Below are 12613 nucleotides of genomic sequence, written 5' to 3' on the forward strand. Positions count from 1 at the left end.
CAACTTCAACAAAACAATATGTAGTATATATTAGATAAGTATACATTATATGTTAGATGTGCTTTGTTTTATTTATTTTTTGTCATTCACTTATCGAAACCCATAGCACACCACACTCCATCAGGCCTCATGCATTTAAGTTGTCATTCACCCATCGCCTAATAGAAACTCAAGGCTTCATATACATCCATAGCTCCTCCTTTGCCCTTGGTCCTCTCCTCTTTCGAATCTCCATTCCCAACAAGGGCATAGCCACATAAAACTTAGACGCCACCACACCAGATGGCAGGCATGCAACCGATAGTAAAAAATCATGGCTCAAGAGGATTCGTCATGTCCTACACAAGGGTGCCCATGCGCTAGGTGAGGCTGGGCCGCTAGGGTGCACCAACCACAATGCAGCTCATTGCTCGATTCTACTCGGTGCCTCACCTGTCCCATTAGACATCATGTTCGACGTTCGAGCACCACTTTGCCCGTGAAGACATAACCTATTATATGACTCACCTGTCATGACTCAACATAACCTTGTCATAGGACTCTATGAGGGTGCCAACCCCCAGCTTGGTTTCACCTTAGATGGCACCAGAACATGCTGGTTTCACCTTAGATGGGATCAGAACCAAATGGATTTGATAGTCGGCACCAATTTTAGACAGTATGGATTTGATAGCCGGCACCAATTTTAGACAGTATCCAAATGTTTGAGTAAATTACGCAAGAGTTGGGAGAGAGTACTCACTCCTTGCTTCCACTTTCCAAGATACGAGCTTTGGAAATGGAGGGTGCCCACACGATTTAACGTAAAATGACATCTATAACCACCGTAAAAATCTTCATTTTTGTCGCTAGATTTTGCAAGAGCCTCAGAGGTCACCTTTCGAGGAACAGAAATACAGAAACTAATCATCGCTCTAATAGCACCAAATATTCTGGGTCTTAGATGAAAACATTTAACACAAGGTGAAATTGAATGATGAGCAATGTGTTCTCAGGTCTATAAGTTTAAAAAATTTATAACCATCAGTTTCTGTTTTACAGATCTCCATAATGTTTACTCTCAAAAGTTTACCTACATCAAAAGAATTATTGCAGAAGTTACAAATTAGCTGTCTGGCTTGAACTACTGAACCATACCAAAAAAGTTCAGAGAAGCGCTATGTTACGCGATCAACAACATAGTGTTACAGGTAGCCCGGCTCAGCCAACAACATATAACATACTAATAATAAAGACAATTTACAGCGAGATGCAGCCATCTCGTGTCATCTCAATGCTGTGTTGTAGTGGGTGAGAAAGAATCGGAAGTCTGGATGGTACACTTGGCGATGGCGTAGCCAGTCATCTGCTGTCTGCATCAACGAAGCTGCAAGCTGCTGCTCCTCAGGCCTATTTGAGGACCAAATAGAGCTCTTCAATTTGTATGATGCCAGTCCAAAGACGGGCAATGTTAGTTTACCAGCGGCGTTCATACAGCAATTAAGGCCCCCAAAACTGGGGCATGCTGGTGTGCTGGGATCCGTATCTGTGAAAAAGGAATCTAGCTATCAAATGAACTGAAGAATGGAAGCTCATACAGCAACAAAGAATGAGGGGAGTTTATCTGGTGCAAGAAAAGACTAGATACCAGCAAAAGATGGAACATACCCTTGGAAGGTGTTGATAAGTAATGAAATGTCAAGAAACATGCATCCAAATCCTTGAGTGTTGGTCCAGTTGGGATTCTATAGATAGGGTACCTGCAATTGTGTAGAGTCATAGCAAAACTTCAGTTACAGTACTGCTCTAAAACTTTTACAAAAGTTATTTAACTGAAATTTAGCAAGTACCCCTTTGTAATCAGTCAATATGAAGTGCACCCTCTATTTGAACCACAGTACAAGGATGACAATTCTTGTTATATAGAAACTTATAAGCACTAGTAACTAATAACAAGCACAACAACTGTGACATGAGGTCTCACAAAACTGTTGGCAGTGCAATGAACACAAATTAATTTGGTATCATAAAGTTGAGAATTAGTTATGTAAACACTTAAAATGGTAAAGTTGGAAGTTTGCCCTATAAGAAATGGAATAGTCAAAAGATTAGACATCAACCAAAAAGGAGCAGCACACTTCAGAGATGCTACCACTCAAAAGATTGCACTGTAAATGATGTCAGAGAATCCAAGAGCATTATAGACATACCATGCAACAGACATCCAACTGGTTGGCAGGAGGTCACAACTTCTGAATGTCTTCAAATCTGGAAATTTACTTGCAAGAACTGATACCTGAATTGAAATTTAGAGTAAAGTGTCAACAAATAACGTGTCTAGTCATTTCATTTGACATATGAAATAAAGGCTTGCCTTGTCTGTTAAAGGCTCTCTACCAAATGGTGGATCCGTCTCAAGATATTCAAAAATTGGACGAGTTGATGGTGAGTGCATTTCATCACCATCCCTTTGAAAGCCACCGTCCAATCGACATGTTGCTTCCCCGGTTGAGCTTCTTAATCGGTCAGCATCAGTTTCACTGCTACCTTCACTGCTAGTATCCATAGATTCCCCATCACTTTCCTCCCAAGGATGCCTTAATTAAGCGAGAAAATTAACTAAGACAGTGTTACGAGCTATGAAAACTGCAGAACCAAGAAAAGAACAACCATAATGGGAAAAAAAGCCTTTAGACAATCCATGCTGATTTCTTTGAGTTTTGATGCTTATTTTGATGTCCTTATGTAGAACTAGGTTCCACGCAATGAACAATACACAGCTAAAAGACTTGCAAATCCTAGTGACCTGTGGGTTGTAAGGCTACAACAAAACACACAGCTACAAATCATACAGGTAAAATAAACTAGATTTCTCAAAGTTCTAGAAAAGGTGCTGTTTGCATTATTAGGAAATATCAAGAGTCAGCAAAAGGACTAAGTTACATCCCCTCTTTCTGCTCTAGGCTCCAATAATGTGATAATTCAATCAACTCATGTACAATGGATGAGTGACTGTCAAATCCAATGACAACTTACCTCTTTAGAAAAAGTGTCATCTATCCTGATGGTAGTTTCTATAAGTACACTTTCATCCCCACTGAAGTAATAAGACATTAAGACATATCCTAAAGAACACATTTATTCATGGGCAATCTAAAGCTAACCCAATAAACGGAACAACAAAATGCCTAAGTGGTTTTGGGTAGAAGAGGAGGTTCCTTGCTCCCATTGCATTGTTCTTACAATGATTTTAGTCCTAGAATCATGTTGGACAACCAAGTTAAACATGATATGATCAATCGAGTTCAAGAAAAGTAAGATCAGATGAGCAACAGATCAATCAACCACAACTGAATTAATCCAAGGAACTCCTCAATACAAGAAGGGTCTCATGAGTCAAGGAAGAATAATATCAAAACCAGATTCACGACCACATACAGAAAGTGAATAGATGAGTTGCATCTCAGTATTCAATTTCCATTGGCAATTTAACCAGATGAAAGACTCTTATACTGAGCAGTCGAATTTCATGGAGCGTCACACACATGAATAACAAACAAAAAGATGTATTGGCAACTATGAAATAACCTGACTACAAAATCACTTGGGAGACAAACCAGGGAAAAGCTGTACACATTCTTTTTAGATCAAATATTTACTCCCTCAAGTGCTCAATAGACAATATGCAGTTTTATATTACATTACATGGAATCAGAAAAACAAAGCTTAGTTAGTGTCATTCATCAACAGGATTTTCTAGACTCAATCAGAAAGGAAAGGATTTTCTAAACTGAAACCATTTTTTATTGTTCAATAAGTATAAGGGCCTGTTTGGATCCGCTGCTCTAAACTTTAGAGCTGAAGTCCCAAACAAGTGATCTAAAGCTAGCTCTAAACTTTAGCCCACCTCACATTAGAGCTTTAGAGTTCAAAACTGAGCTAAAGTGCTCTAACATTTTTAGATCTCCATTTAAAATCCAATAGGCCAATCGATCTGCTGCCTACCAGAAGGCCCTATCCTGTCACATCAGAATACCTTTTTAATAGCTGAAATGCGAACAGTAGAAGAAAATAAAATTTTACCAACCCTCTGATATTAAACTCTAGTCACAAAAAAACTGAAGCATTCAAATTTCCTGGACTTTCTTAAGCAAGTTAATCCTTTGTATGATGCAAAATTTTGAGATGTAAATGAATCTAAACAGAATGGAATATTTTGGTTGTCAAGATGGTCAAAAGGTAACAGCACAATGCATACAAGCCATAAGAAAATGCAGTCTCCTCGCTACAGAATACAGATAAAAAAGCAATGCATGAAGGTTCAAGTTCATAACTAATTTCAAGGATTCAGAAGCCATGAGATTATTTCCTTCCGTTTCACATTTATAAAGAAGGCTATTGAAGAACAGAAAATTGTATCTGACAAAAAATAAAGAACATAAAACAAATGTTGATCTTATACACTATCTTACCTGGTCCTTGATGAAAGCTTTGAAGGGTCCACATACAGCTGTATACCAGAAAGGTACGGCACATAATACTGAATCACAGATTCACTTCCACTTAAGACAAGGGGGACACCAGCCCCGTAAAAGCTCCACTCCTTGAAAGCCTCCCAGAGATCTCCAAGGCAGAAATATGGTCGAGAATTCGTAACATCAGCAATCCTCCATCCCCTCATGCTGGTCTGGATAAATGCATCATCATTTATCATAAAACAAATCAAACCGAGGAAAAAAGAACTCAAAAGCAACATATTCAATAAATCTCACAAAAAAACTCCGTTTTCTATGATGAATATAAATTGTCCCTCTCCTGGAAGCAGGACTGCTGGCCTGACCATAAAATAAGGCTACTGATTATATTCTTTTTGGCACTAAGTGCTTCCCAACTGGCTTGCCCAGGGAAAGAACCTAGGTTGGCTGACTCACATGACTGCAACATCAACATTGGGAACTCATCCCAACCTTTGAGCTAACAGTTCTTTGTTTGAAGAAAAGGGTTTCTACATCAGTGCAGTTGATATTGATCGCTCTAGCAACACTTTCCAATTGTGTACTAGGTAAAAAACTTTTTAAAAAAATCACCAACAGTAACACACTCATGCAGCACAGATATATAAAACAAGTTGGCATAAATATATGAAAAAATGGAATATTCTCTAATCTAATTCTCCAATCGTTGATGTGTAACTTGGCACTAGAGAAAAGCAAAGTTTCTTCACAGCTACGGGTCCCAAACTTTCCCCAATCACAATGATTGACAGCAGCAATACGAATTTGGCACCACCAGTCGAAAATCTAACAATCAGCAGCAGTTTTCGCCGCAATGATTCTAGCAGCCATAGACGTTTCGTCGCAGTCAAACCAAGCACCGACGCGCAACGCAACCGGTGCAAGGAAAGCCAGGCACGCAACTTAAAATTCCACCGAAAGAGGAACAAGAATCTGCGGAGCCAGACCTTGGGCAAGTAGTGCACGGGCACAGATGGCGTGGTGGAGCTGAGGAACCTGTCGAGATTCCCCGCCTCATCCAGCGCCGCCGCGGGGGGAGCGGCGGTGACCGCATCCGCCGCCTTGGCGGTGGAGGCCGGCGGCGGCGCGGACACGGGCCGCGGCTTGGAGGGCGCGTCGGCGGCCCGCCTCTCGGGCTCGTTGACCGGGGCGGGCGTGGGCGTCTCGGCCGGTGGCGTCTTCTGCTGCCTGGCGGCGGCGGCGGCGGCGGCCCTGGGCGTGAGCGTCCCCGCCGCTGTTGACGGGGACGACGGACGCTGCTGCCCCTGCCCCTGGGCCAGGCCCTTGAGCCGCTGCAGCTGCTCCTCCTGCTGCTGGCGGCGCACGTGGGGCGGGCTGTAGAACCGGTCGACGACGCCACCACCGACGCCGCGCGAGGAGGAGGAGGAGGAGGAGGAGGCGCCGGATGGGCCGGCCATGGCGGAGGGGCGGCGGAGGTGGGGCTAGGGTTTATTGCTCCCGTGGCGCGGGGGCCGGGGGCGGAGACCGCGAGGAGAGGGGACGGGAGGGGAGGGGCGGGCACGGGCAGGCGGGGTAGGGTTTTGGTGGGCGCTATTTTGGGGGGGGCGGCGGGAAGATCTGGAAGTGGAGGAGGCGCCGTCGTGGCGGGCGACAGCAGCAGCGAACCAAGGAGAGGGAGGAGCCGAGAGAGAGAGAGAGAGAGAGAGAGAGAGAGAGGTTTCCGTTCCGTTTGCCGGTTGGGTTTCCACTTCGCGTCGCGTCTCCTCTCTCTCCTGCTACTCCCGTTCCGTTCCGTTGCAGTTCTCTGGTCTGGTTGGTTGATTCCCTCCGTGCAGTGCACACCGGTCTGCCCGTGTGTGTGTGTCTATTGTCTTGTCTCCGGATCTCAGCTTTCGGCTCTGCTGCTACGGGCACCCAGCAAAGTTGCATCTACGGGCACTCGGTTTTTGATAAAGTGTCACCGATTTTATTTTTCTTAAGGCCTGTTTAGATTGGGAACGAAAATTTTTTTGGTTGTCACATCGGATGTGTCGGAAGGATGTCGGGAGGGGTTTTTAGAAACTAATAAAAAAACAAATTACATAACTCGTCAGGAAACTGCAAGACAAATTTATTAAGCATAATTAATCTGTCATTAGCATATGTGGGTTACTGTAGCACTTAAGGCTAATCATGGAGTAACTAGGCTTAAAAGATTCGTCTCGCGATTCTTAACTAAACTGTGTAATTAGTTTATTTTTTTATCTACATTTAATGTTCCATGCATGTGTCCAAAGATTCGATGGGATGGATGAAAAAATTTTGGGTAGGGAACTGAACAGGGCCTAGGCCTTGGTTAGTAAAATTTTCGCGACACTGTAGCACTTTTGTTTTTTTGGTAATTATTGTCTAACTATGGACTAACTAGGCTTAAAAGATTCGTCTCGGCAATTTTGACCAAACTGTGTAATTAATTTTTATTTTCGTTTATATTTTAATACTCCATGCATGCGTCTAAAGATTCGATGTGACAGGGAATCTTGAAAATTTTTGAGTTTTTGGGTGAAACTAAACAAGGCCTCGAAACCCATGTAAAGTAAAAGAAAACTAAAAATTGAGACTATCAAATGTTTAGTTTGAGAAATCTAATCATTCTAGATGAGATGATGCATCATGAATCCATTACTCAAATTTAGTCGAATAACTTTATTCTCTATACTACTACTAACTATTACTTATCTTTTAAGAAATGAGATGATGACATATCAACTTATTCTGTTCCACGACTTAGAGAGAAAGATGGTAGACCAGCTCATTCTGCAAACAAACACCCTATAAGTTTCCGGTAAAGTAACTTTTTCCTTTCTCAAGCAACCGAGCATGCGAAAAGCAGTGTAACATTCACTACTAACTTTTACCAAGTTAACAAATTAAGCTGTGAGCTCAATATATACTTTGATGCTCTTCTATGCTGGATTCTAATAAACATAAAAATAAAATAGGGCTATTTTTAAACGACCTAGTGCGTATTTCTTGATAAGCATCCTCATCCTAATTATCACATCATAAAACCTTATTTGCAGAACTAAATGTTGAGAGTTGCAAGGTTCGGCATTGGATTCAGGGTTTATTTGATCTATTTTCGTAGCTAACCACGCTAAGCAGTGGCGTGCCGCAAGTGAGGTGGACAAATTGTCCGCCACACTTTTGGCGAACTACAAAGCAAACATCAACTACAACATTGCAGCACTTTGGAAGTTAGCGTGGCGAGTTTTGAATACGATCCAAATGTGCCCTTAATGATTCCATGATTCTAAAATGGTACTCCCTCCGTTCCAAAAATATAGGGAGAAATATAAAGATTTATGTCATAAAATAGGTACACTATGAAAATATAACTAACAAAGAATCTAATGATACTTGGTTGGTACCAAAAATGTTATTATTTTGCTATATAAATTTGGTCAAACTTGAAAAACTTTGACTCTCCAAGATTCTTGGAATGACTTATAATTTGGGACGGAGGGAGTACCATTTTTTTCATGCTAGTAGTGATAATATAAATAAATAGCACATCGTGATTTCATGAGTAGTTTAATTTAGCCAAGATTTCACGAGTAGTTTTTTAGAGATTGGCCGTTTTACATATCTCAATTATTTATTTTAGTTTATTTCACGGTATTTAAGACTATCTTCAACAACTCAAACCAAAACTTGCCATGTCCAACAACCAACGCAAAAAAGAATAGCCCTCGATTTTGGCCTGCATCGATGCTGAGCCAAGCTCTGCCAACCGCTACTTACCGCACCGGCGGTGCGCGTGTCCTCTCCCCAACGTCGGTGTGGTCCCCTTGCCCACTAGCTCCATGCGTCCTCCTTCCCAGCTACTCATCCTTCACCGGTGCTCGCGGTGCCCTCTTCTCTTATAGTCATGTGCGGGCGGGTCCGGTTGATTGGGCGTGGCGGCAACCCTTTCCCACGCGGGTTCGGCCATGACGTCCGCTCGTCTCCCCTGTCAGAGCCAGCTACGTCGCCTCTCCTATCCTCTCCAGCTACCGCATCGATGTGAATTCTCTCATGGTCTGGCGATCGTGCGATTCGCCCAACGAGAATGACCTCCACGACGGCGACATTGACCCGAGCGCACAACCAACACGATCGCGCTCGTTCATCATGAGGTTGTGATCCGGCACCCGTCGCATCTCAGGTGGGTAGGCCTTCTCCTCCACGACGCTTGAGATTTGGGTCTAGAAGAGAGAGACGACGCTTCCTTTGTGTTCTCTCTTTCCTTCAACGCAAAATAGGTTCTTTGTATTGCCTACTCTCTTTGACATGTTTTTTTTTTTCTATGAACCACATATTTTGGGTATGGGTAGCATGATGCCTAGCTTGTTAGAGACACTCTAATTCTGGTACTTGGAACTTGAGACCACAACATTCAGTTTCAATCACTTTGTTTTCCGGCTTAAACATTTTGTTGGTTTCATTATTGGTTATCGGATAATTATATTGACCTGTATCGGTCAAAGAACAATTGAGCAGGTGTTGACATGTAATACGAATATAAATAAATTGTCAGATCGGGGCCGAGTACTGCCAACACTTGGAAGGAAAAATGATGAAATTGCTGGGAGTAGATAGAGGATAAGGTCTCCAGCCGGGCGATAACCCATAGCAGGCCATAGTGGCTGGAGAGCCTTTTTTTTTTTCTCCTCCGATCTCCAAGGCAAAGCGAGTAAAGATTATCTCATAATCTGGCATGACCCATCCACGCGACGTGGCCGTCCACGCTGTCTGCTCCTGATCCTGATCGAACGGCGCTGAGGGCCGCCCCCTCCCTCGCGTGCGGAATTTTTCTACTGGGGCGTGGCGGATATTCACCGGGGCAGCGGCCGGCAACTGCTTTGTGCGGTTGTGTGCCGGTGCCCTCGCTCCCAAGTCCCAACCGAAGTTGGTCCTCACTGAAAAGTGGATCCCATGCTATGGGTGCACCGTGCACGCCATGCAGTTTGGACGGTGTGGACCTCCCGCGTGACGCACGCACGTGCCGCCGGCGACAGTCAGACAGCCACCCGTACGGACCCCCCCGGCCGGTCGCGGTGAAATGTTCCATCCAGGTCCGCGCGGGCGACTGGTAAGTGGGCCCCACCGGACAGGAACAGATTGGATCTGGGTCAACTGAGCTGCTGACCGGACCCGTTCCGCGTCGACAGTCAACGATGAGGAGTTTGGGCTGTTTAGGGCCCCCAGCTTCCGATTGACTGGGCTCAGAGGAAACACACGGCCCACAAAGCTAAAAGTACGTGCCCATTAGTATTTAGCACGTATGTCATTGCCGTATAAAAATAAAAAATATTTATTCCTAAAAAATCCGTTTTAAAGTAGCGCTACATACTATGCTGTAGTAAGTATCATCACCGAGGCAAAAAAATTTCGCGACACTTTAGTACTTTTATTTGTTTGTGATAATTATTATTTAACTATAGACTAACTAGACTCAAAAGATTCGTCTCGTAAATTCCGACCAAATTGTGTAATTAGTTTTTATTTTTATTTATATATTTATATATAATACTCTATGCATGCGTCTAAAGATTCGATGTGACGGGGAGTTTTAAAAAATTTTATGTTTTTGGAATGGAAATAAATAAGGGCCTCGTTTAGTTCACCCAAAAACCAAAAAGTTTTCAAAATTTCCCATCACATCGAATTTTTCGGCACATGCATAAAGCATTAAATATAGACAAAAATAAAAACTAATTGCACAATTTACCTGTAAATCGCGAGACGAATCTTTTGATCCTAGTTAGTTCATAATTGGAAAATATTTGCCACAAACAAACGAAAGTGCTAAACTAGCGAAATCCAAACTCTTTTCGTATCTAAACAAGACCAAGCCCATCATCATCAAACAAAACAACAACAACAGCAGCAGCAACAAAAAATGTTCAAAAACAGGCCTACAGTAAGCTGATAAGCTGAAGCAAAAACCATTAGGCATCTACTGCTCGACATCTTGGCTATCGGATGGCCGCTTGTTAAGGGAACAAAGACAAATAAACGCTAAGATCAGCTCCAGTGTTGGCCATAAGCCCATAATCGAACCGTGGGAAAAAAAAAATGCGAGCCAAGCAAGGCCATGTTTAGTTGCCAAAAAATTTTACAAAATATTTCAGCCCGTCACATCGAATCTTTAGACGTATGCATGGAGTATTAAATATAAATAAAAATAAAAACTAATTACACAATTTGGTCGAAATTGACGGGACGAATCTTTTGAGCCTAGTTAGTCCATAATTAAACAATATTTATCAAATACAAACGAAAATGCTACCGTGTTGATTTTCCAAAACTTTTTGGAACTAAACAAGGCCCAAAGGTAAAATTGCACTGTGTAGATGGTTCGTACCAGAGGAAGAAAATAAATATTTCCTTTGATGAAGAAAATAAACTCGTGAAAATTATCAGTTTAAACCCTAGATAATATGTTTTCATATTTTCCTTTGAGTCTAAAGTTCTAATAAAATTTGACGTTATCGACCGTCAACATGTATCATGAGCAGACCCTTCCCAGCCAGCTAAGACATAAGTGAATTTGAGATCAAAGTCCACAACAATCATGACATTCTGTGTGGGCTCCTTTTTCCTACCCCTGAAAGCTTGCTGCATGTTCCTAGTAACTCTAGCAAGCACATGAGTGCTATCAATGGCACCAATGCAGTCCTATAAACTATACCAGTGAGATACAAGTGCATCCAATGAATATTAACAAATAATGAACCCAAGGTAAATAATTACCTTTAAATATGGATTCCATCTAGGGCTCCCAAGGATCTTTGGAGGAGTGGCTGTGCTAGGTGGCCTAATCACCTCTTTCCAAAGCTAACCAATAGCATTCAACACCACATAAAAATGCTTGTGCACTGTCTCTATGGATCTCCTAAAAGAGTGCCTTACCACCCTAAACCTTTGGTTGTGACCAACCACATGGAGGAACATGGCTACTTGTTCCTTAACAGACACCCCCTCCCTATCTGTCACCAACGACCTCTACCTAAGCACATCACAGAGAGTAAAAAAGGTGCTCTTCTCATCCTAAGCCAAGGGGTTAAGGGGTCAGGTCAGTATCAGATTCTGAACTTTTCCTTTTAAGCCTAGTGCTTACAAAAAACACCATCACAATTGTCATATCAGCAGCCTGCCTACGCATCATGTCACGACGCAAAGAGGGATTCATCTACATGAATGACAGATAAGAACAGTTTAGCTAATCATACCCTGCTATGCATCAACATGCTTGCAACATGAATCAAGAACAATATGAAATGTACATGGCTACAAAATAAAGGCCTCCCAGTGCACACTAAAGACTACATCATCGACCATAGATTGCAACTGACAAATCAACCAAACAGATCACAACTCACACATAGCATCTCACACACCTAAAAAAATAGCAGCTCACATATCTACCCTAAATAGAGCAGATACACAAGTAAAAAATCGACTTGAAAGCAAACCCTCGCAGATTGAACATCATACAATATAACACAAAAGATATCAGATTTCACCTTCGCCTCGGGGTCCTTTCACCAGAGAGGAAGAAGATTTGGAAGTAGAGGTTGCAGATCGGACCAGAGAGGAAGTAGAGATTGCAGATCAGATGGAGAGGAAGAAGAACGTGACGAAGAGGAAGAAGACCACCACCTCAGAGTACCCGCAGCAGCACACCAGCACACACAACCAACGGCAAAGGAGCTCACCACCGGCCGCCGGAGGACACCACCAACACCACGCAGAAACCCGCCGCCACCGGTCACTCACGAGAAAGAAGTGGATTGAGCTAGGAGAGGAGAAGGAACGGATTAAGATCATGGTGGGTCTTCGGTATAGAGGAGGGAAATAGGGAGAGTGTGAAATAGCGCTAGGACGTTTCACCTTCCCACGTGAGCCCGCCGCGGCCACCCCGAGCCCCGCCATCCGCGCTCAAAATCGCCAACCGAGCCCCGCGCGCAGCCGACCTCTAGGGAAACAAAATCTAGTGGCGTCGCTCGGAAGCCAGGCGGAGAGAGGATTTTAGTCCCTCCAAGCCTGGCTGCACACTGGGCTAAGTGCGCAAACACACGCACTTGCAGTCTACGGGCGCAAAGCCCAGCCGAGCCACCCTCACAAACACGCCC

At 43.2% G+C, this 12613-nt stretch overlaps 1 protein-coding gene across 2 annotated transcripts; it reads right to left on the bottom strand.

The window, feature by feature from the left end:
* Nucleotides 970-6208, bottom strand: LOC8081806. 2 transcript variants are annotated; one of them, XM_021454680.1, is made up of 6 exons: nucleotides 5441-6208; nucleotides 4452-4666; nucleotides 2354-2531; nucleotides 2190-2275; nucleotides 1648-1739; nucleotides 970-1525 (listed from the first exon to the last, which is right to left on the bottom strand). In XM_021454680.1, exons 1-6 carry the CDS (start codon nucleotides 5909-5911, stop codon nucleotides 1266-1268), a joined length of 1302 nt encoding a protein of 433 aa, XP_021310355.1. In that variant the 5' UTR covers nucleotides 5912-6208; the 3' UTR covers nucleotides 970-1265. The 2 variants fall into 2 exon arrangements, with proteins under 2 accessions (XP_021310355.1, XP_002461754.2); XM_002461709.2 differs by having other exon boundaries at nucleotides 2354-2576; nucleotides 5441-6204.

The sequence above is a fragment of the Sorghum bicolor genome, chromosome 2 (assembly GCF_000003195.3).
Source record: "Sorghum bicolor cultivar BTx623 chromosome 2, Sorghum_bicolor_NCBIv3, whole genome shotgun sequence".
In the NCBI taxonomy this organism is placed as follows: domain Eukaryota; kingdom Viridiplantae; phylum Streptophyta; class Magnoliopsida; order Poales; family Poaceae; genus Sorghum; species Sorghum bicolor.

What these genes read in the sequence shown, in the direction of transcription:
- LOC8081806 (XM_002461709.2), bottom strand. Translation starts at nt 5,911, where the DNA reads ATGGCCGGCCCATCCGGCGCCTCCTCCTCCTCCTCCTCCTCCTCGCGC. An exon ending in CCGTGCACTACTTGCCCAAG is followed by an intron (nt 4,667 to 5,440) that starts GTCTGGCTCCGC and finishes GCATTTATCCAG; the next exon opens with ACCAGCATGAGGGGATGGAG. An exon ending in AAGCTTTCATCAAGGACCAG is followed by an intron (nt 2,577 to 4,451) that starts GTAAGATAGTGT and finishes CGCTTAATTAAG; the next exon opens with GCATCCTTGGGAGGAAAGTG.